At 35.9% G+C, this 25,185-nt stretch overlaps 1 protein-coding gene across 1 annotated transcript; it reads left to right on the top strand.

The window, feature by feature from the left end:
- Positions 1–3,094: 3,094 nt before the first annotated feature.
- Positions 3,095–7,251, top strand: LOC121990740. The gene is made up of 9 exons (XM_042544818.1): positions 3,095–3,149; positions 5,512–5,570; positions 5,686–5,772; positions 5,888–6,061; positions 6,208–6,387; positions 6,495–6,548; positions 6,650–6,799; positions 6,883–7,063; positions 7,181–7,251. Exons 1-9 carry the CDS (start codon positions 3,095–3,097, stop codon positions 7,249–7,251), a joined length of 1,011 nt encoding a protein of 336 aa, XP_042400752.1.
- The last annotated feature ends 17,934 nt before the right edge of the window (positions 7,252–25,185 follow it).

The following is a 25,185-nucleotide window of genomic DNA, read 5'->3' on the forward strand; positions in this document are numbered from 1 at the left end:
AGTGTAGTAGTTTTTGTAGTAGTCAACTTATACACTATAACAGTCGACTGGTACACTGTAGCAGTCAACTGGTACACTGTAGCAGTCAACTGGTACACTATAACAGTCGACTTGTAGCGGACAGTTAGCTTGTAACGGTCGAATTTCACTTAGGACCAGTCGACTAGTGGTTGTACCAATCAACTGATGGCGGAAAAATAGCTTGATGTTTTCCTCCCAAACTCTATTTAATAGAGCTTGAGGTACTTGGGCATGATTGATGAAATAGAGGTTGTTAACCATTATCAGTAATCTTCCAAAGCCTCTAAGTTCTTCTTGTGATGTAAGGTTGTTTGGATCAAGGTTGTGGTGAGGTTTCTCTACCGATAAGGAGGTTTGAGCTAGCAAGAGTTTTTCTGGGATTCATCCACCGACGAATCGGGATCGTCCACCTTACAGACAACCATGGAATAGGAGATTTATCTCCGAATCACGTAAACGAGTGTGTCTTTGTGATTTGCTTGTCTTCACTCTTCTTGTTTTAGCGTTAGCTTTCTTTTATATTTGTTATTTTTTGTATTTCGTTGTGCTAACAAGTATAGAAAATAATCCATTTGGATGATATATTATTCACCCTTCTCTAGTAGTAGATGTTAAGATCCTGACAATATAGTTGGTAGGGGGCTACAAGTAGATGTTCCACCTCATTCATCTTTAAGAGTAAAGTTTTCTTCATTACTTTATTATTGTCTTAAAGTACTTCTTGACTCCTTGAACCTTGTTATTATTACTTTATTATCTTAAATTCTAAGAGATCGATTTATAAATAGAATCATATTTAATAGATATGATGAATTTAACATAAAATTAGAAATGAAATTTGAATTGATAGAAATTTTTCATCTTAAATTATCTTTGTAGACAAGAAATGGTTTTCATTCTAAAATTCTATTTTCATCTTAAATGTCAGAATCAGCCAGCTTAATTTCGTGTAACTGAAAATTTGAATAGAAAGCAATAGTCAAGCTTGTCAAGCCGAACTTGGCATTGACCACCCAAAGGCATACTCATGCTTTCAATCAGGCAAATTCAAACCAGCTAATATCAAATGTTGATCACCCCTTTTAAGGAAATCAATTTGTGTCACAGGTCCTCTAATCCGTAATCCTTAGTTCTTTTTTAGTCATTTTCGTAATTTATATGTCGGATCGCGATTAGAATCCGGCTAAAATTGATTGCGATCTCCACTATGTTCACCTTCCCATCTAAGTTATACTTTTGGGTTAAGTCAGGCAGCTAGAGGTCGTCGGCGGTGAATGAACTATATGGTGTCAACCAAGGGGCGGCCCACCCACCGCCGACGACCTCCGGTAATCTGGCTCGAACCAAAACTCTAATATAGGTGAGAAGGTGAACACAGGAGAGATAGCAGCTAATTCTAGCTGAATTTTAGTCACGATCAAACGTACAAATTGTAGAAGGGAATAGGAAGAGACCAAAGATTATGGACTAGAGGATCTACATAGTAATAGTAGGAGGTAAAAACATGATGAAAAAGAGAAGGAATATGGAAGCGTCATCCATCTGATTAGATACAAAGGGTAGAAATAAAGGGAGAGAAAGAAAGAGGAGGAGAATATAAAACCTAAAGGCTAAATAGGAAAAGGAAAAGGAAAGAGAAAGGTAAGAAAAATGGAATTCAAACAAGTTGGCTTTTTTTTTTAGGATAGATCTTCTAGTCCGCAATTTGCGGATCAAGGGATGATCCATTATTGTAGATCCTTGATTTGAATAGACCCTACCAATTTAAAGATGGGCTCCATCCAAATCAACGGTCCTCATACAATGGACCATCCTCTGGTCCACAAATTACGAATCAAAAGATCCCTATTACTTTTTTTTCCATTCCCCTACCACTCACTATGATGATTTTTAGAGTATCCACATAACTTCCTTAAATATAGAATTTATCTTAAAATAAGTACATTTTATGTAAAATAAACCTAATTTAGAAAAATGGAATTCAATCAAGTTGGATTTTTTTTGAATTCAAACAAGTCGAAAAGTAGAGAGGGGAAGGAAAGAAAAATGGAAACCAAGCAAGTAGGAATTTTTTTTTCCTATTTCCCCACTACTCACTATGATGCTTTACTTTTTGCAGCATCTATCCTATATATTTCCTAAATTTAGATTTGAAATTTTATTTTTTAAATATTAAAATATCATTTAATTTAGAATAGAGAATAAATAAAAGGAATGAATTGTGTAATGAAAAGTAGATATTATATAGAGAGAGTAAAAAATAATAAAAAAAAAGTGGAAGAGAGAAGAAACCAATAAAAAATGATAATGAAAATTTTAAGATAGTTAATGTAGTGTGTAGTGAAAAATAATTATCTAAATTTAATAAAGTTAATAGTTTATCCTAAATTTTAGAGATACAGATACTATAGAGAAATTAATATGGATATTTAAGCTAGCAACATGCTAAAAAAATATTTTTTATACAACAATCATTACCTAGATTTTGAAGTAAAAAATCATGATACGACAACGTATTTTAGCACACACAAAAAAAATCTCAGCTATTACTAAGGTTTAGCCATGATTAATAACCTGATTTATTATATTAAAATTAAATAAATTATTATTACTTTTTACAAACAAAATCAATTAAATTTTATCATGAAAATAGAATAAATCAAATTATAAAAAAAAAATCAATTAACTATTATATTAATTATCTTTTTTAACAGTCATTTGATGCTAATGTTAATCGACTGTTATTGAATAATTGAGTTGGAAATCGATCAACAATATAAATCAGCTATTATATAAAAAACCGATTGATGTCGGTTTAATTGATTTTTAAATTTCAAAATCTAGAGGAATCCAATAAATCAAACTAATCAAGATTTTTTTAATAAATCCAGCCAAACTTTTGAATGATTTTTTAATTTAAAAATTATAAGATGAACTTAATAAATTAAAATAATCTAGATTTTTTAAAAAATAAATCTAAATAAATCAAATCTAATTTTAAAATTAGATTAGTTCAATCAAGTAACCCATCTTTTTCTCATTCCTAACTATGATTTTTTTTTACAAGAATGCAATGGTGATAAGCCAATTTATTAACAAAGGGAGAAAGAGAAGTGTTCAATGGTTGAGTAAGTAAAAAAATTCTTTTTTTAACATATGTTTTAAAGACTAATTAAATAAAAGAGATCTAATGTCTTAATTTTGTATATTCAACCCTAATATTTAATATTTCGACCGTCACCCAAGCATTGAGGGTTTGAGACCCACACAATACATTTTCGGATGCTTATGATACTGGAACTACTTGTGAGATTAGGGCATCATATTTGGAGCCACATATTTCCCTGATTTACTTGGTGTGTAAGGGAGTGGGACTAAATTGTACCCCTTTGGTGCTAAATTAAGAGAGAAAAAATAAGTTTATTGGCATTGATTGTTCTCAGTGAAAATTGGGTTTTTGGCCCAATTAAGGGTAATGATCTAATTTTGTTCATGGCCTCAATAGCTAATATTTCCTTTCAAAAATTTTATTCACACCTAAATCCAATGTTACCCCTTCTTCTAGAGACCAAATCCTCTGATCCATAATATAATTGTGGTTGGATCATGGCCACGATTTGGTCATAATTGGTTGTGATCCTTTCTTGGGTTCACCTTCCCACCCAGGTTATAGCTTAGGTCGGGGTGGGCGATCGGAGGTCTCCTCAAGGCACTCCCTCCCCAACACCGTCGACGGTCTCCGACCACCTACCCGATCCAAACTACAATCTAGATGAAAAGATGAATCCAAGTAGAGATTATAACCAATTACATCCAAATTATGACCGTGATTCGATCACAATTACATTATGGATCATTCCTTGGTTCAAAAAAGTAGACCAAAGGATCCTCTTTCAAACTTCTGACACAATATTCAATATCCAATACTAATAAAAACAAGTCTTTTGATTTGAGTAATATGACAACATTGGGAGATATACTTAAATTAGAATGGATGATATCACCGAGCTAGTATAGTATCTCTATTTTTATTTATTTTTACCCTCGGCTCCCGGGGATAGGGTATGATGGTTAACCCTCTAATAACATATCAAGAATAATGAATGGATACCCTTGGTATCCAATTTGGACGCCTAGGGTGGGCGATTCTCATAGCCCGAGCGTCCGGATTTGATCAGGGCACCCTGAATATTTTGGCTGTGAGGTCATTCATCCTAGTTGCCCAAATTGGGTGCCTAACGCTTGGGCAGGTATTGAGGTATCTGGATATGTGAGGGGCATTCAATTGTCGAAAAAGGTGAATACGCTCGCCCCTAGCGCTCCTGCCAATCCGTCCCAGGGCGAACACGGAGGAGGTAAATCACGGGCAGACCTCATTGGTGGCAACACCTCATGTATTAGCCACTAGACTCATCCGAGGGGACTATGTGAGGGGCATTCAATGTGGCAAAAAAAAGGCGATTCGCTCGCCCCCAGCGCCCCCAGCGCCCCCAGCGCCCCCGCCAACACGGAGGAGGTAAATCACGGGTGGCTACTAGCCATTAGTGCAAATGGCCAAAACATGAGGGAGGTTATGCTCGGTCACGCCGAGTTTCAACCCCAAGACCTCATGTGATAACACCTCATGTTTTAATCATCGCACCGCCCCAAGGGGACACTATGAGAGGGGCATTCAAGAAAGTATATCAGGAAGGGAAATAAAAACAATTATATAAATTTAATAAGTTTTAACTTATAAAGAATATAAATAGTAGTGAAAAAAATAGATTTTATTTAGAATTATTGACGATAGTAGTTATAGGTATAATAGTATATTTTAACGGTCTCTCTCGAGAAAGTAAAAGCTTATAATTAGTATGATATAAAAATTATTAAATAGAATATTAAAAATAGAAGGAAAATTATTAGTTTAAACTGCTATACATATTTTTTTGTTTACTTTAAATTCTAAAATTTTAAAATTTCGTCCTACATTTATGACCCAAACATAATAATTATTACTATACTATTTTTTTCTAAATATCATAAAGACAATTTTATAACAAACAAACATTTATTATTGAAAAATAATTTTAGCTAATAGCAATTTAATTTTTACCAGCATAATCATTGTATCAATAATAATACTTTATCAATAGTTATAATTATACGACAAATTATTTAGATAAAACTTAATGCTTTATACAGCAATTAAACCGACAATATATTTAATGTAATTTCAAAAACTTATATAATAGATTTCAACATTCAATGTTTATTTACCTAAAAAATAAAAATCTAAAAGGTATATATATTATTCATTAGAAGATTCTATTTGGATATTGTATTTAATATTTTATTTAAAGCTTTTTATATCATACTAATCATAGACCTTCTACGGTCTCTTTATAAACACTTTAGAATATTACTATCATTATAATAATCAAAATATTATACTTTCATTTGATAAAATGTTTCTTCGCGTTTTATTGCTTGTGATTGTTTCGTTAGGTGCAACGCAGGGAAGATCATGGAAGAAGGAAGGGAAGCCATCAATTAGAACCATTCAGGTTATGTTGTTGTTTATTTAATTATTTATTTATAATTTTCTCACAAAGATATAATTTCAAAATTTTATATATATAATACTTATATTGAAATTGTTTGTTTGTTTTTTCTCATCAGTCAAAAATTGGAGAACTATATGATTGTGTTGATATATACAAGCAACCGGCATTAGACCATCCATTACTGAAGAATCATACTCTCCAGGTTGGTGTAGTTTATACTTATTGGTATTATTATATATTTTTGTGCTTCTAATTATATAGTTTGAGAGATCTAGCTTAGTTATCTTGTTAATTAACAATATATTATGTCTTTATAGTTAAAACCAAGCTCTCTTCCAAATGGATTGAAACTTGCAAAACCCAAGCCAGCAACCTTCTACGGATTCAACGACACTTGTCCTTCAGGGACTATTCCCATTGAGCGTTTTCAGAAATCAGACTATTTTCGTTCTCATCACCCTGTAGATGCTAGAAGTGAATCTGGACACTATGTACGTACGTTAGTTGAGTTAATTATTTGTTATTTATTATTGTAATTTTGCTAGCTAATCCAATTTAGAATTATATTCAAGAACAAATTAATACTTGTATATTTTAGTTTTTATTGTTTGATATATATATATATATATATGCGCAGTTTGCTATACTTGAAACCAATGGCGTCAGTCCCAATTTATTCCACGGAGCAAGTGTGAGAATGACGACACATAAACTTCCAAAGGTGCTACCAAATCAAGTATCATCGAGCAGTATTTATCTTTTTGGTGGTTCTCATGGCCCACACTTTGATCTCAATGTGATAGAAGCTGGTTGGCATGTAAGTAATTAAGCTAATTAAATCACAGTCACTCGTAATCAATAGCGATAATTATTAGATAATATAATTTTTTATACTAATTAGTTCGGATTGATTTTATTTTGCAGTATTCGCCAGAGGATTATAATGACAATAATCCTCGATTTTTTACTTTTTGGACAGTGAGTAGCTTGTTTAATTATATTTTAGTGATCTTAGTAAATTCCTATATATACATTTGTAAATATATAGATTCTAATTAACTTTTGTATGGTGGTGACAGGGTGATGGGTATGGAAATACTGGTTGTGCAAATTTACGGTGCCGAGGTTTTGTTAGAACTACTACTAGTTCTATTGGACCTGGAAGTACTGTTGAAAAATTCTCCGTTTATAATGGTGAAGAATTTTTAATAAGTCTACAAATCTTTAAGGTAAATCTCTTAACAAATGTGTGTGTGTGTGTTTTTTTTGTCAATTTTTTTTTATTGATTTTATGTTTGGCATATATTTACAGGATCCTTCGACTTTAAACTGGTGGTTTTTGTTACAAGGTGAATCTATTGGTTATTATCCTAGAGAATTGCTTCCTAGCATGGATGGTGGTATAGATAAGATTCAAATGGGTGGATATGTCTTTGCTCCCTCCAGCGATCCAAGTCCTCCGATGGGTAGCGGTCATCCGTATACCGAAGGACGTAATAAGGCGGCCTATTATACCCATGTTCAATTTATAGATCCTTTAAATAGGTTGTATAATTTAGAGCCCCAATTTTTGAACTTTATTTCTGATTTACCTGATTATTATGGCATAGGCGACTATCATGTTGACCCAAAGGATGGTTGTGTTTTTGCTTACGGAGGAAAAGGAGGTTTTACAAAGTGACATAATTTCATAATTTATTTGTCACTTCAAGTGTAATAAATTTGTAAGGGCTCCTGATAATTTATTTGTCACTCCAAGTGTAATAAATTCGTAATGGTTCCCACGTAAGAGGGACTTGAGGATGACATATTTGTGAATGCTGGTAATGTGAATTCATGAAACTTAATTTTTTACATTTAATTGACAATACTTTGAATGAGTAACCAAAGGTTAAAGAGACTCATCAAGACATTTTAGAGAACCATTTTTCAACAATAATTTAAGATGAAACATCTACAGAATTAGGAGATAAGTTGAATTCATGTGAATATATTTTGAGTTACACAGTCTGTTAGAAGATGAAAGGGTACCCTTTCCCCCTTTATCTTCTAACCCATTCATTTCCTCCATTAATAAAAGAAGAAAAAGAGTTAAGAGGGGCTCTTCCTCTAATATATATGTGTCCAAGCCAAAGAAGACAAGGTGCACAAGAGAGAAAGGTAGAGGGGGCTTGCTGTGTTCGAGTTTTGTGCAAAGTCAAAGAGAAAGATTTCATCCCATATGAAAGATCTCTATGTAAGGTTCATCCATGTGCACAAGATTGTAAGAGGCATGAAGAACATTCAAGATTTGTTTGTCCAATCTCGAAAGAGGGATTTGGTCTGTGAACCATGAAGAGCTTCCCGATTTGTTCGTGATCGTTCTTTCGACGACAAGTTATTCTTCAATGACTTCTCCGAGCATCACTGTGAGTTTTTCATTTTGTACGAAAAGCAAATATCAAGATCTACTACGGGAGATCAATGTGAGTTTTAACGGTTTTAGTATTTCTATATTTTTCATGCTTTAGAACTATCAACAATGGTATCAGAGCAGTGCCTTAGTTCTAAAACTACATAAAATTAGTCTTTGTTCATGTTCCCTTTCTATCCTTGCCACCGTCGAAAAGCAAGATCGCGACTGGGTCGTGATTTGCCACAGTTGTCGAGCCCTAAGAGGTTGTTAGCTATCGGCTTCCGTGGCCGGAGAGTGTCGGCGACCAAGTTGGGAGGTCGACGATCGACAGTCGCGGCAACCACATTCGTCGCGGCAACCGCATTCGTCGCGGCAACCGCGTTTGTCGTGGTAGAAGAAGTGAGCGTCATGGTTGCGGTAGAGAAGAGAAGAAGAAGTTTAATCGATTAAACTAATCGATTAAAATAGTTTTTGATCGATTAAAAAAAATTAGGGAATCGATTAAACTGACAAAGATGAACAGTATCGATTACGGTTCATCCGTCAAAAATAGTGTTTGAAAATTTAAAAAAAAAAATGTGAACAGTAGATTATGCATGAATGGTTCAAAATAATTGCCCAACTTGATATGAATCTATTCATTTTTTAATCAATTGAGGTTAATTATATTTTGGTTCAATTAATTAAAAATTGAACTAACCTACTTAGTCCAATTAAACCAAGGTTTGATTTAAATCATTAGTTAGTGTCATCAGATCAGTTTGATTCAATAATACCAAGGTCTGGTTCAAGACCATTGGTTGATTTAACTAGATCAGTTTATTATTGAATTAATTGGGGTGGTTTAATTATATGAGTTAAGTTGTCCAAATCAGACCGTCGGATCGGGTTTTTGACCCAAGTCTGATTTAAACCATTAGTTGATATAACCAGACTAATTTTTGTTCAATAAGACTTAGTTCTAGTTTAAATCATTGGTTGTTTTTTGATCATGTCATTTTAGTTTAATTAGACCTCGGTCTGGAACAAATCATTAGTTAGTTTAACTAAACCTGTTTGATCCCAAGCAGAATGAATTGGGCTTGGGTCAAATATAATCAAATGACCAGATTTGTTCTATTAGGTTAGATTTGATCAAATAGATTAGATTTGTTCTAATAGGTCAGACTTAAATCAATGGACATTAATTTGATCAAATGAACCCAAGTTTTATCCATAAGTCTGAGATTGACTGAAATGGACTTAGATTAAATAATAACAAAACATAGGTACAGAAAATCCCTATCCAATTAGATTAGTTCTAACGAGGACATTGGACAGAGATCAGGATCTGGATTCCTAATCGACCGATCAAATGGCTCAGTCGATTTAGACTCTTAAAAATCGAGAAGATTTATTTTTCTTGATTAATAATATTAGTTTTATGCTTGTAGAAATTGAATTAAATCGGTTTTGTACTGGTTAGTTGGTTTTGTACTGACTTATTTTATTTTAATTTATAGATGAAACAGATGATTACCAATCCTGGAAACTCGAACAAGAAGGGTTTTCAATCCTTGATAATTGCAGGATCTAGGCGTTGATTTGTTCACTGCCAGAGAAACCAAAGGTGGTAGCACACTAGATATGGAGGATCTCCGAAGGGAGAATCTCATATGCATAGTTATATGTGGAGCTACTTCACCATGAGTTCCCAGAGGAAGATCCTGAAGAATTTTAGGAGGATCCAGAGGAGGATCTTGAAGAATTTGAGGAGGATTCTAAAGAAGTTTTGATGATAGATTAAAGTGAAAATATTGAAGTTGGTCTATCTGAGATTGCCTCAAATGAGTCCAGGTTGAAGGGGATTATGTTGATCACTGTACTAGTGTTTGTCCTAGTAGGAGTGGTGTTAGCCTATCTAGTTTATTAGAGTTCTGTTATTGTGACTGTCATTATGTATGAACAGTATTAGTTCATTTAGTTCATGTCAATTTGTTATATGTTAACAATATACAACATGTTTATGATATGTTCATTCATATGTTGATTACTCTACATGATGCCATGATAAATGATTAGTTTATTTTATTAAATGATTAGTTCATTTAATTAAAGAGATCATGATTAGTTCATGTTCAATTCAATGATTAGTTCATTTGTTGGGATGTATGTAATAGTATTGATCAATGTTGATTTGATTGGACCATACAAATGATGAGTGGAAACGTAGTTATCACTTGATTTTGTAAACCAACTTAACTTAACAATGAGTCAATCATAAATTAATACTAAATAATATGTTTATTTATGTTAGATCATGACAAATAAGAACATCATAGCTAAATTCAATAATAAAGAGAAATTATATGGGGATAACTACAAAATCTAGCACTTCAAGATATAATACATACTTGAGAAAAAAGAAGTTCTTGAGGCTATAAAACATGTTATAGAAGAACCTGTAGATGGTCCCACTACATAGAACAGACGAGATATTGATGTCTATAAGGCATGGTGGAAGAAGGACTCCACTACAAAGGGCATATTGATTAGTTCAATGGTAGAAGACCTAGCTTTTGAATATGAGTCATATCTTACGGCTCATGCAGTCTGGGTAGCCCTTAAGGAAAAATATAATGGAGTAAGTCTGAGCAAGATTCGGAAGCTGATGATTAAGTTTGACAGCTACAAGAAGCATCTGAATCTTTCAATGGTTCAACACCTCAGGGAGATGTCGAACATAATTCGGGAGCTTAAAATTGTTGGTCATGAGTTGACCGCTGAACAATAGATTCAAGAAGTTATTCATTCTCCTCCAGATTCTTGGAAGATCATGAAGTAGACCCTAACTCACAGTGAGAGTATGAGATTATCAAGACTTTCATTAACATCTCATGCCATGTAGAATTGGAGGCGGAGAGAGTTGTATCCGTAAGGATTTCAAGACTAGCCTATGTGGCTATTGGTTCTGTTGGATCATCTGGATCCAAGAAAAGGAAATGGTTCAAGAAGGGAAAGTGAAAGAAGAAAAAGGTTACTGCTATGGGATAAGGCCCAATCAAGAAGAAAGGAAAGAAGACCAGATTGAAATAATGCAATTGTGTCTTCTTTTCTTAAGTATTTTGTTGCTAGTTGAGTGTTGTTAGCTGATTCTTATCCTTTGTGGATTATAGATTCGGGAGCAACCAACTGTGTAGCTTGGGAGTAAGTTACATTTGTAGAGTACCGACGGGTATCAACTGACAATAAATGGATCTATGTAGGAAACAATGCAAGAGTTGAAGTCAAAGGAGTCGACACTTGCAAACTAAACCTTCGTGGTGGTAGTGTTTTGTTTCTACATGATATCTAGCATGCTTTTAAAATTTGATAAAATCTTGTTTCCGTTACATGTCTTCTTGATTTAGGGTATTTTATTAATTTTTATACCCGGAGTGTTGAACTTAAGATTGACTCCGTGTCAATCGAATATGGTTTTTTAACAAATAATTTTATGGTTCTTGATGTAGAACCAGATGTCAATTGTGCAATTGAAGGTTGTTTTTCGAACATTGCTCTAAGTAGTAATGCAAGCATAATTGATGAGGTTTGACATGCTAGATTAGGACATATAGGACAAGAACATATGAATCGATTGGCTAGAGAGGGTCTATTAGGCACTCAGACTAAGATTCATTTGTCTATATGTGAGGATTGTCTTGTTGGAAAAGCAACTAGGAAACCATTTGATAAGGCTATTAGATCTGAATCACCATTGCAATTAATTCATTCGGATATTTGTGGTCCAATGAATGTGAAGGCTAGACATGGAGCTTCCTATTTCATTACATTTATTGATGATTTCTCTCATTTTGATCATGTGTATTTAATTTTTCATAAATCAGAAGCATTAGACTGCTTCATTCGTTATATGAACGAAGTTGATAATCAAACAGAACATAAAGTTAAGACTTTACGCACTGACCATAGAGGGGAATATTGTTGGTTACTATTCGGAGTGCCGTTCTGTTTCCCCTATACAAAAATTTATACAAGCACAGAACTTTCCTAGCTGCCCATGTGCTCTACTGAAGTTAAACTTGGATTGCAAATGATGTTTAACATTATTAATCCAAGTTGTCCTTCAGAAGTTAAACTTGGATTGGAAATGATACTTAACATTTTTACTCCAAGTTCAACCGATGTGTTCTTCAGAAGTTAAACCATATTATAGAAGTTAATTAAATATCCAAGTTCAACCGATGTGTTCTTCAGAAGTTAAACCATATTATAGAAGTTAATTAATATCTATCAAGTTCAACCGATGTGTTCTTCAGAAGTTAAACCATATTATAAAAGTTAATTAAATATCTATTTCAAAGATTGGATTCCAGGTTAAACATGGTGAGGCACTTGGCCTTCTTGGGTATGAGATCATTCACCATTTCCTAAACAAAGCCTTTCAAAGAAATCGGATATTTAACTTCTTACAGTAACCCTAGGTTTAACTAAAGAGACCTCAATAGAAGCACAAGATCAAAACACAAAATCGAAAAACCTAAAAAACCGATTGCCTCTTGTGTTGGTATTTCAGGTTCCACGCAAAGAAAACAAACTAGAACGCGGTGAGATAATTATCTAGTTGTACCTTTCTTTGTAGACAAAGACCTCTTGATCTTCCGTTGTATTCCTCTCCTCCTCTTGGATGTCGTGTGGGCGATGATCTACCAAGATGAAATCCACCCAAGCCACTTCTTCTCCTCCAAGACTCTTAAGCCACCAAGGGATGCCAAAATAGGAAATTTCCTTCTCTTCTTCTTCTCCAAGCAACCGGCCACCAAGTGTTTCTCCTCTCCTTCTTCTTCCTCTCTAAGCAACCGGCCACAAGGATTTTCCAATCCTTGATGCTGCCAACCCTAAGGAAAACAAAAGAAGAGATAAGAAGAAAAAGGTGCCGCCGATTTAAAGAGATGAGAAGGGTATGAGAAGGGGTCGACCACCAAGGAAAGTTTTAGGTTGTCATCATGAAGCACCCTCTCCCTCTCTTTTATAATCCTTGGTCATGGCAAAAAGAAAAGTTTTAAACATAATTAAAACTTCCTTATTTGTGGCCTCCCTTTAAAAAAGGAAATTATAACAACAATTAAAATCTCTCTCTTTTAAATTTCCTATTGTACATGGCAACAAAAGAAAAGTTTTAAAATTAATCTCTCTCTTTTAAATCATGTAGATGACTAAAAAAAGAAAGATTAATTAAAACTTCCCTTTTTAAATCATGGTTACAAAAAAGAAAAATTTTATCAAAATTAAAATATTTCTTTTAAACATTATAGATAACTACAAATAAGGAAAGATATTAACCAAATTAAAATCTCTCTTTAATCTTTTGTAGATGGCTATAAAAGGAAAGATTTTAAAATTTAAAACTCTCTTTTAAAACCATGTGGATGACATAAAAGGAAAAATTTTAAAATTAAAATCTCTCTTTTAAATTTCCTTAGTAGATGACTATAAAAGGAAAGTTTTTAATAAAATTAAAATCTTTCTTTTAACCATTGTAGATAACTACAAAAAAAGGAAAGATTTTAACAAAATAAAATCTCTCTTTTAACCATTGTAGATTACTACAAATAAGGAAAGTTTTAACAAGATTTTGTTTTAAAAATAAAACTTCTTTTTCGTTTTCTAGTGGTCGGCCCCTAGCTTGGGCACCAAGCAATGCTGGGCCGGCCACTACTTGGGCTCCAAGCTAATGCTTGGTCGGCCCCCTTGCACCAAGCAAGGTTGTGTCCGACCCATTACTTGGGTAAGAAGTAGTCTTTGTGGATACAAGGCTTTATAGAGGCTACAACAGGGACCGAGAGGAGGAATTGGTTTTAGTCTCCCAATGAGCTTGAGCTTCCTGTGTTCGCCCTGAACACCCAACTCAAGTTCATCAATAATAACTCATACCACTAAAGAGTTATTATTGAACTACCGCATCAATCTCATATTACATTATGGGCTCCTTCTTATCATGAGTGTGTTAGTCTCCCTGTGTTTAAGATATCGAATGTCCACTAATTAAATGAGTTACTGACAACTCACTTAATTAATATCTAGCTCCAAAAGTAGTACCACTCAACTTCATTATCATGCCGGACTAAGTCTACCTGCAGGGTTTACATGATAATCCTTATGATCTCCTCAAGGGGATATCATCAACCTAGATTACTAGGACACAGTTTCCTTCTATAATCAACAATACACCATATAAATAATATTATTTCCCAACTTATCGGGCCTATTGATTTAACGAACTAAATCTCACCCATTGATAAATTAAAGAAATAAATACTAAGTATATATATTTGTCATTATATCAGGATTAAGAGTACGTATTTCCATAATAACAGAGGTCCTGTTCTTTTATGCAATCAGTATAAAAACAACAACCTCAAATGGTCCTGCTCAATACACTCAGAGTGTACTAGTGTAATTTTATAGTTAAGAACAACTAATACCAAAATACACTATGACCATTCTAATGGTTTACCCCTATCCATCTTGGTCGTGAGCTACTATTTATAATTTATAAGGAACTGATAACATGATCTTTTGTGTGACACCACACACCATGTTATCTACAATATAAATTAAATGAACAACTACATTTAACATAAATGCAGACATTTGACCAACATAATTCTTATTTCAATATAAATGTTTATACAAAAAGCTAGGCTTTTAGTATACGTTCTAACAAATATTTATCTAATATGTTTAAGACAATATATAACGATAAAGGGATTATTAGACAACTGACAATCCCTGGAACTCCACAGCAAAATGGGATAGCTAAAGAAGAAATATGACTCTTCTTGAAATGGTTAGGTTTATGATGACACAAACTAATTTGCCAATCTCCTATTGGGGAGATGCATTATTAATTGCAGCCTATATACTTAACAAAGTGCCTTCAAAGTCAGTTACATCTGTTGGACCCCGTGGGTGTTTTGATGTGATCAACCAAATTAGGTTAGGTCCTGTTTGTTTTTTATCCCTGTTTCTAAGTGTGCAGGAGCTTAGGAGTGATAAACCCTAATTTTGTCGTGAAATGGGTATCAAAAGAATTAAGTGACCGAATCCATTCTACACTAATGTAGCATAGAGATAACTTGGGTCATCTCCCAATGAATGTAGCCAATGCTTAATATTTTAGGATTGATTTATTAGATATGGGGTTTTGGGTTTTAAACTATAAATGCTAAAAGACAAGTAGTAAAAGATAGCCTATCTAAACTTCTGATGGAATGAATTGAAGAAGAGCAAAGCAATTAAGGAAACTTGAGCACTTGGTTGAAACCGATCTGACCTACTTGCATTCTAAACAAATAGCAAACAAGAACAACAATCAAACACAAACAAGATCAAAGCATGAATTAAGCAAAGTCACAAATGGCAAACATGAATCAAGATCATGTAACAGAATCAAGATCCTTTCACAGCTAAACTAATGAAACTAACTAATACTTCTCAAATTGAACAGTGCTAACAAAATGAAAACTAAGCCAGAACAAGGCAAGAACAAATTGAATCATGAAGATCAGATGCATAAAGGATCAAGCCAACCATTCATCACATGGAAGGAGATCTACTCAGTTAAGTGAAAATGAACAGATAAGGAGTACACCAACTAGAAATAGAAACTAACTAAAGCTAATTCGGATCTATGAAATTGAACAGAAACAAGAACAAACATTCTCAACTAGAAAAGTGTTGAACCGAAGTGAGCTAGGGCATTCCCAAACACTCATTGGATTGGACGAAGATGTCGACAGCACACAAGTGATGAATAACCGATCAAATCAGATGAAACGCAGCTAGAATTAGAAATCAATGCAGAAATCAGAGATGTCAGAAACAAACACTAAACAAAACTTCGAGGAAGAAGGTCGCCGGTTGGAAGGAGGAAGAGAATTCGGCTGAAACCACCGGATTGCTCCACTTCTCCGTTCTTCTTCTTCCTCTCAGAATCGCGGCAGGAAATGTGAATCAGATGGTCGACGTGGCATCGCTGGCTCGAAGATGGAAGATCACCGGAGGAAGGGAAATGCCCTTGACCTCCCTTGACCGTCGGCGGTGGAATGGATCGAGGAAGAAGATCGCCGGAGCGAGCTTGCGCTCCCCTGTTTCTTGACGCGGACTGTAGCAATTGACGCGATCACTGTAGCTTCTCATCCCATTTAAAACTAATCAAGATTAGAGCAGATGGTTGTAATTTATCCGGATCGATCCAACAGTGAAAATTGCTCCAAAGCTGTTCCAAATCTTCAGATCTTGATCAATGGTCGTGATCTACTCCCCTGTGGCTTGGATGGACTGGATCATGATAGATGGCTCAGATCTCCTCAAGTCTTGAATGGACGATCCATATTACTCCAAAGCTTGATCTCTTCATTTAAGCCCTAGATTTGAACCCAAATCCGGTCTGATCCGATCGAACCCTTGCCCTTTTGATGCCTACAAAGAATATATCAAAATATTAGTATCAAATACCGCAATTATAATATAATTTGCAATTAATTCCACAAATGAATGCAATTCATAAAATATGATATAAATGTGGAATTAACACATGAGAAGATCAAATGACATGCTTATATTAATCAAAATATCAATACAAAATGATGGTTATCAAATTCCCCCACACTTATTCTTGCACGTCCCGGGCAAGCAAACAAAACAAAGAAAAGACTAGAATTCATCTTCCTAACATTTTCCTAGCAATACCTAGAAGATGGTAAAAGGAATTTAACTAAAACCATCTAAAAATCACAAACAATCATGAATTCAATTCAAACAATAATCAGTAGGTATGATAGTTTCAATCCAATTGAAAAATTGAGCAAATTGCAACCTCACAAGGTATTTATCTATTCTAGCTCTCACACTCAAAATTGCATATAAATGGAGCTCACTTAATGTCACCCACAACATTTCACTACCATAAGTTTGCTTATGTTCTAATTCTCCACCACTATAAAACATAGCATACATGAATCAAAAGGATTTTATTAACCAGAATTTAAATGGAAACAAAAAGAACAATGAAAATGAATGAAATAGCAAAAGAAAAGGCATCAATGAAGAGAATGAGAGTATGGAAGGAATTTACTTGATGAGTTGACCTATTTGATGTAAAAAGAAATGAATACTATTTATTTTTATCAATACAAAAGACCAAGCCAAACTCTTCTTCAATTTGATAGCTATCCAAGATTCTTGATACTCCATCTCCACACTTGATACTTTTGATTTGCCACTTATTCTTCTTCTTTTTTTTCACTTCAATTTCAGCATTTAGGAGCTAAAATAATCTCACATCACCTTATTAGGAATAATTCCCTCCCCCACACTTAGAATATTGGTCGTCTCGGACAATACAAAACATCATGTATCCAATGACTTGATAATCTTTTAACCACTATTTTCCTTTTCATTCTTCAGGCTGCAGGTTTTTTTAACAGATTACAGATTCAGATTCTGAATTAAGATTGATTTTATGATTCATGACCTTAAGTTTCAGAACTGTAAATTGAATTCAATGGAGCTTCAAGAACTTTATAGTAGAACTGAATCTAATTCTGACATAGTTCCCTAGTTACTGCTGTCAACAACCAATTTGCAAGAACTCATTACACACTTGCAGATTCTGCATTTCATTTCTGCATTTCTGCACAATACAATGTCTAGAATTCAGCCATTCCAATTTGCACAGCTCTTCATTTCCATGTTCCTGAATCAGTTCATTGAAGACTTGATCCAAGCCACAAATTTCCAGCAATGACTAATATTTGAAATGATAAAAACCCTTCAGTATATGCATACTGATTTTGATAATCTACAGGACAGAATTCTGCATTAGCACCAATACTACAATTTGAAGTGTGAAGATCAGCACGAAGAAATGAATTTCTAGATTTTGGGCTATTGAAACTTGAACACCATTTGTCGATGCCAAAACAAAAGATCAAGCCAAGCTCTCCTTCAATTTGATCACTACCATAGAATCTTGGCACACTATCCTCTCTATTTGATACTCTTCATTGCCACTGTTTTTTTCTTTCATTAACTACACAACTCGCAGAATGATTATTGTAATGTGCCAATTCTGGGTTTCTAGAAAGTCTGAGTTTTGAGATCTTGCCTGATTCTTGAAATCACAACATCCTCACTTGAATTCAACTTGTTTCACACTTCTACTTATGACTGATTCTAAGTTGCTTATGCTGTTCAGTTAGGCAAGCTCAGATTCAAAGGAGCAAGAAATTGAATTCATGAATTCAAATTTATGGTTAAATTTGAAAATCAGTTCATCTAGAGTTCGAAGAATTCAAGCAATTAACATTCTTCAGTTCTATTCAAAAACTTAGCTCCACATAATCAAATTAAAAAATCTGGAAATTTCAGGTCATTTAATTCCTGTAGGTTCTGATTTCTTTATAGGTTCTGACTAATAGTTGAATCTGCAGGTGTCTGAATTTCTGAATCTAGAATGCATTTCCATCTTTGGATTTTTTTTCCAACTTCCAGATCCACTTTTGCACTTAAGAATTCTAATTTGTGGAACACTTGGATAAGGAAGAATAACATTTGTCAATGAGAAAACAAGAAGTTTACTTGAATTTATCAATAACCAGGTAACTAAACAAAGAGTTTGGCACACAACTAATCCAACCTGGCACACAACTACTGCCCTGCAACTAGTCACGTGATAGTAGAAGAATCCCAACAAATAGCAAAAGAATCAGAAAACCATGAAAGTGATTCAGTTGCTCAGCACTTCCTGAACTCAGATTCAGCATTTTTCTCAATCCCAGCAACAAGAACTAAGCAACAACTCAACAGCATAATGAATTCTGTTTTCAGAATTCAAATTCTGATAAGTTTATCATCCTGGTCTTTTTATTTTCTTCTTTCAGCTGACACTCCTTTTTACTTCGCTTGAGAAGTGCATTCCCATTACATTAATAGAACATCAATCAAGTACATGTAGCAATTTAGAGTCGAAGCTCTCAATTTTCTGACAATTTCAGAAACTATAAACTCAACTTTTAACTTCTTGGAAACTGGATTTTTCATATGTACTCTCCTCAATTGCAGTTGTTCTTAGTCTTTACTGGTCGGAAAAAAAAAATAAACTCATCTTTGTATGGAAGTTTTGACACTTGACAGGATTAGAAAGATTGTAACACCAACAAACAATGGATAGATACAAACTTCACTTGAGGTTGTCACTGATAAGGAACTACAGTTCAACTCAAATCCATATAATTTCTTCGGATTTTTTTCTCTTTTATTTTCTGTAATGCAATCCTCTACATAACTGTTAGGTACTCAAATTGGCATTCCAAAACTTTCTCAACAGCAACCGTAAGAGAAAGAAATAAATTTCAGAAAATTTTTATCAAATTCTGAATTACTGTCTTGTGCACTTAGCTTCAGCAATCCACACTTCTATCAGCTGTTGCTCTTGCATTCAGTCTGTAAAAAGGACTCAGCTGCACTATCATCAATTTCAGAACATTACTAAAATTAAACTCCCCAATTCCTAGTGTACAGTTGCAGATTAACATCTTGTGCATTTCAGAAATCAGAATTGGAAATAAATCGTACCAAAATTCACTTCCATTATAGATACATGCTTTTAACTCATGGAAAGCTTGAGTAGGTTAGAACATTAGATGGTAATGAGAAAATCAAGTGCTCCACTTGGAATCTTACTGTTCAGAAATTTATAATCAAAACTTGGCACACAACAAGTAGAGATTGATACATCAAGTGAAGAGATCTCTCCCCCACACTTAAAACTTCGTCCATCTTAGCAATCTAGCTCATCAAGAATTCAACCGAAACTCTCAATGGAATGGAAACAAAGCAAGGTGACAAAAGATTTATTCAACTAGAGTTCAAAAGGAAAAGAATTCAAAGAAGGGAAATAGAAATCAAAGAATAGGAAAGAAATATCCTTCATGTTCATGCATACAAATGTTATTGTGATTTTAAAAAGAGGCAAAGCAAGTTCTAGAGTTTCAATTGCTATGAGTGCATGTCACACAAAGATAAAATAGTGTTTAGGCATAAAGTGGTCCTCTCTAGGTATTATCATGCAATCAAGCTCAATTAATCAAATTAGAATTCACCACTATTTTAACCAATATCATGTAAGAAAAGCATCCAATCATGTCACATGACCTAAAATTGATGATCAAATTTAAGGAACTTTTACCATCTTAAAAGTATTACTAAAACAATTTCATAGGGAATTTTATTCCAAATGAAATGCTATGTAGACTAGACAAAGTGCAAAATATGGAAGCAAAATGCAAATGTAAAGTATGAAACTAATGGAAAATATAAAGCAAAAAGAAAAGTAAGGAACGAACTCCCCTTTATTCCTGGCGGTTGAAGTCGGTTAAGGTGCAAAATCCACTTTGGAAGTGGAATATTGTGTATTGAGGTCAAAACCTCTCCTCCCACCATATGCTCCTTGAAAATTTGTCCCGGCGGTTGAAAACGGTTCAATTTAAGCATCCACTCCGGTAGCCTATAAAGATGGAAGGTAGGCATCCCTCGCAAGCATATAAGGTAAGAAAAAGATGTAACAATATTAGTCCCTTTAAAGCATGTGTCAAGAAATGCATCACATCCAACAAAGTCAATTAATGGTACCTATATGAAATTTTCTAATAAATCACAAGAAATACTAACCCTGTCATGTTGAAAAGTACCTGGAGGTTCTAAAATGGTGACTGTGACCTCCTCATCATCAAGTAATGGTTTAGGCTTTGGCTCAGGTGGTGTATCTAAGGGAAGTGATTCTTGGGGCTCTGCTTCCACAGCATAAGTCCCTACACTCTCATCATCAACATCTGCTTTAGGTGATTCTTGGGGTATTGTTTCGACTGTGCAATCCCCTACACTTACATCATCATCCACATCAGTACCTGCATTATCAGTAACATCTACAACAACAGTATCAGTAGAGTCAGAAATTCTTACAACTACAGAATCATAACAAGAAATACTAGAGGAGTCCTGTGAAGTTATAAAATCAAGATCAGGTCTGTCAAAGACACTACAATCCCTCTGCTCAAGCACCTCAACATTTGTAGGGAAGGTCTCTTCAACTCTCAAGGTAACAGGTTGTCCATTTCTAAATTGTTGAGGGTTTGCTGCCATGGTTTCCAAAAGTTTCATAGCTTCATCAGGAGTCTTATCAATCAAGGGCCCTCCACTAGCTTTATCCACCATGTACAAATCAAACGGCGAAAGCCCATCATAAAAATGTAAGATGATCTCACTTGGTTACCAGGATTCATAAACTCTAATACTTAAGCCTGGAGGTCTAGAGTTCGAATCCTGGGGAAGGCAAAAATCCACTGCCAGGGGTGGAAAGTCCTAGTGAGTAACGGCACGGCCAAGGGTCGTCGGTCGACGACATGAGAGGTCGCCAAATGGGCCGACGACATAAGGGCCGACGGTCGACGACCCGAGGGTCGCCAAATGGGCCAAGAGGGTCGGGTCGTTACAATAAAAAGACGCCTTTTATTGTAATGACCCGGGCCTCTTGGCCCATTTGGCCTTATGTCGATCGACGACACTAGGACTTTCCACCCGTGGCAGTGGATTTTTGCCTCCCCCGGGATTCGAACTCTAAACCTCTAGGCTTAAGTATTAGAGTTTATGAATCCTGGTAACCAAGTGAGAATCATCTCACTTGGTTACCAGGATTCATAAACTCTACTACTTAGCCTGGAGGTCTAGAGTTCGAATGCTGGGGAAGGCAAAAATCCACTGCCAGGGGTGGAAAGTCCTAGTGAGTAACGGCACGGCCAAGGGTCGTCGGTCGACGACATGAGAGGTCGCCAAATGGGCCGACGACATAAGGGCCGACGGTCGACAACCCGAGGGTCGCCAAATGGGCCGCCAAATGGGCCAAGAGGGCCGGGTCGTTACACGATCACTGTAGTTTCTCATCCCATTTAAAACTAATCAAGATTAGAACAGATGGCTGTAATTTATCCAGATCGATCCAACGGTGAAAATTGCTCCAAATCTTCAGATCTTGATCAATGGTCGTGATCTACTCCCCTGTGGCTTGGATGGACTGGATCATGATAAATGGCTCAGATCTCCTCAAGTCTTGAATGGACGATCCATATTACTCCAAATCTTGATCTCTTCATTTAAGCCCTAGATTTGAACCCAAATCCAGTCTGATCCGATCGAGCCCTTGCCCTTTTGATGCCTACAAAGAATATATCAAAATATTAGTATCAAATACCGCAATTATAATATAATTTGCAATTAATTCCACAAATGAATGCAATTCATGAAATATGATATAAATGTGGAATTAACACATGAGAAGATCAAATGACATGCTTATATGAATCAAAATATCAATACAAAATGATGGTTATCAAGGAGCACAGGAAGTCGAGCGGAAGATACAGCTAGTGAGAAGGACAGCACGAGAAGGGAGCCGACGGGCTCGGCGCTTCCGAAGGACGAGAGAGCTGCGGAAGAGTACACCGATGGGCGAGAAGAACGTGCATGACGTTCGAGGGATGTAAAGCCGGGACGGAAGATTGCTTGAGAAAAAGGTCGAGAATTTGGTTCGAGTGAGCCCCATTCCGGTTGGTCGCAATCACCCAAGCTATCGGAGTATCAGAAGCCAAAAGGAAGTCAAAAGGAGCTGGAAAGCTAGCTGGAGGCACCTTCAACGAAGTGCTGAAGGCGCCTCCGTAGCCTGCACTGTTTGAGGTGCCTCAGACAGCTTGGAGGCGCCTCAGACCCAGTCCGAGGTGCCTCCAAGGCTGTTTGAGGTGCCTCAGACCCAGCCAAAGTTGTTGTTTGGATTCGAATAAAGTTTTATCCAGTCAAACTATTGGAGATGCCTTGAACCCCTGTTGGAGGCGCCTTGGACCCTTGAGATAGAGTTTCCAGGAGTTATATAAAGGCCCCTGGAGCTAGGAAATTATCAATCAATCAAACAATCAACTCTGTATTTATTTCTAGCAATAGTTCTGAGCTTCTAGTGTGTAAAAGGCTTCTCCGCCTTCAAAGAAGGAGATCTTTCAGAGCTTTTTCTACTGCCTTGGATTAACAACCTTCTTGGTTGTAACCAATTAAATTGCTGAGCCTTTTTCTTTATTTCTGTTAGTTTACTTTATTACTATTGCATTGTTTGAGTTGAAAGAATCGAGGAGGGAATACTTTTATTTTTTCAGACAATTCATCCCCCTCTTGCCGGCCCCGCTACACCAACAAGTGGTATCAAAGCCCGACAGCCTCAGAAGGACTAACCGTCGACTGAAGCATAAAGATCAAGATGATGGTCGGAGCGAACATTCATCCCCCGAAGTTCGACGGAGATTTCGCCACATGGAAAGGCCGAATGGAGGTATTTTTTAAGACCGAATTTGATATCCTTTTAATAATGAAATATGGATATATAGTGGCAAAAGACAAAGAAGAATACAACTGGACGATGAAGGAGCAGGTCGATTTCGTGGCCAATGGAAAGGTGGAATTTCACATGCTCAGCGTTCTGCCGCCCTAGGAGGTAAGTCGGATCTGAAGCTATGACTCCGCCAAAGACCTCTGGGATAAATTCCTAGAGCTCCACAAAGACACCTTAGAAGCAAAGTTAGCAAGGCGGGACATCCTCCGGACCCAGCTGACGAATCTCCGAATGAACACCGGCGAGAAGGTAGCGCAACTCCAAGCGAGAATCAAGGAGTTGATAACACAACTGACAAATCTCGGTGAATCGATAACGAACCGAGATTCCATCCGGTATGCGCTCAATGCGTTCCCAAGAACTCCAGAGTGGGCGTCCTTAGTAGATGCTTACTACATCTCTAAGAACTTTGAGGTAAGTAGTTTAGAAAGTTTATTTTCTACCTTCGAATTTCACGAGTCTCGAATTGCAAAGCCTAAACAAGTAAAGAAGTCGAACCTCAACATTACCCTACAAGTCGAAAAGGACGATACCGACTCTAAAGAATCGATCGACGAAACCAAAGCGGCCCTACTGGTAAGACGTTTCAATAAATTTCTTAAAACTAATAAATTTCGATCACAGTCGAGAAAGCATCAACGTAACAGAAGGACAGTCCGGTGCTACAATTACAACGAAAAAGGGCACATCAAGGATGACTGCCCAAAACGTCAATGCCCAAAACGGGGCGTGGCACTCCCGTTGACCTTACGTGGACTTCGAGTGAGGTGATCCTGCAACCACAAAACGTCAATGCCGAGCCAGAGAGGGGTTCCCTAGCGTTGGCTCTCCGACGCTCAAGTTAGTTGCCGGCAGTATGGAAGCGAGGAAGTAAAGAAGCCGAGAAAAAGAAAGAGAGTAACAGTGTGGCAATAGTAAAACTCATACCTCCGTCGAAGCTTGGGGCTCTTTATATAGGGCTCCGGGAGCGCGTGTCCACGCTTCTCGAGGTATGCACGCTCCTCAAAGCAATCCCTAAAAGTACATGTCAGAAAAGTGTCCTTGACACCATACCTTAACGGCTCGAGCATATCTCTGATACTGGAAGTCGATCTGAGCCTTCTTCATCTCCGGATTCCAATTTTCTGGGTCCATTGGAATTTTGGTGTTGTGATCGACTGACATCTTGGTGACGCATGACCACTGGTCAAAGTCAGTCTTCAGGTATACTTCCATCCGCTTCTTCTAATATGAGAAGTCATCCCCGTTGAATAACGATGAATGAACAGTGTTGTATCCTTTGTTTTGGGTCATTAATTCCTGAAAGAGAAACTTGGAAATATTGCTAAGACTTTGTCTTGGGGTAAGTAGTGTGAGTGGAAAAGAAAATTGATTGGTATTGCACTGATTTAGAATATTATAGAAAAAGATGAGAAGACTTATCCAAAGAGGTAATTGCACCAATTTAGATGATATAAAAAAACTCAAAACTGAAAAAAAAGAAGTTAAAAGAACATTTGAAAATCACCCCTGTCTGATTGGTGGTTGCACAAATTCAGAGTTAACTTGGCTTTGATACCACTTATTGGATCGTGAGAGGGGGTGAATCATGAGTTTTTTTAAAACTGTAGTAATTTTTAAAATCTTAAAATAAAATCACGGCGGAAAGAAAAACTGAACAGAACATAAAAAGACGTGATCGATTTTACTTGATTCGGAGCCTTCGGTAACTTCTACTTCAAGACCCTAGCTTGTGGACCTATCGATGG

The sequence above is a fragment of the Zingiber officinale genome, chromosome 6B, assembly GCF_018446385.1.
Source record: "Zingiber officinale cultivar Zhangliang chromosome 6B, Zo_v1.1, whole genome shotgun sequence".
Taxonomy (NCBI): Eukaryota; Viridiplantae; Streptophyta; class Magnoliopsida; order Zingiberales; family Zingiberaceae; genus Zingiber; species Zingiber officinale.

Bases quoted from the DNA above. Each gene is read 5' to 3' on its own strand.
- LOC121990740 (XM_042544818.1), top strand. From the start codon at position 3,095: ATGGTGATAAGCCAATTTATTAACAAAGGGAGAAAGAGAAGTGTTCAA. The intron at 3,150-5,511 runs GTAAGTAAAAAA...TTGTTTCGTTAG, and splicing joins GAGAAGTGTTCAATGGTTGA to GTGCAACGCAGGGAAGATCA. The intron at 6,800-6,882 runs GTAAATCTCTTA...ATATATTTACAG, and splicing joins TAAGTCTACAAATCTTTAAG to GATCCTTCGACTTTAAACTG.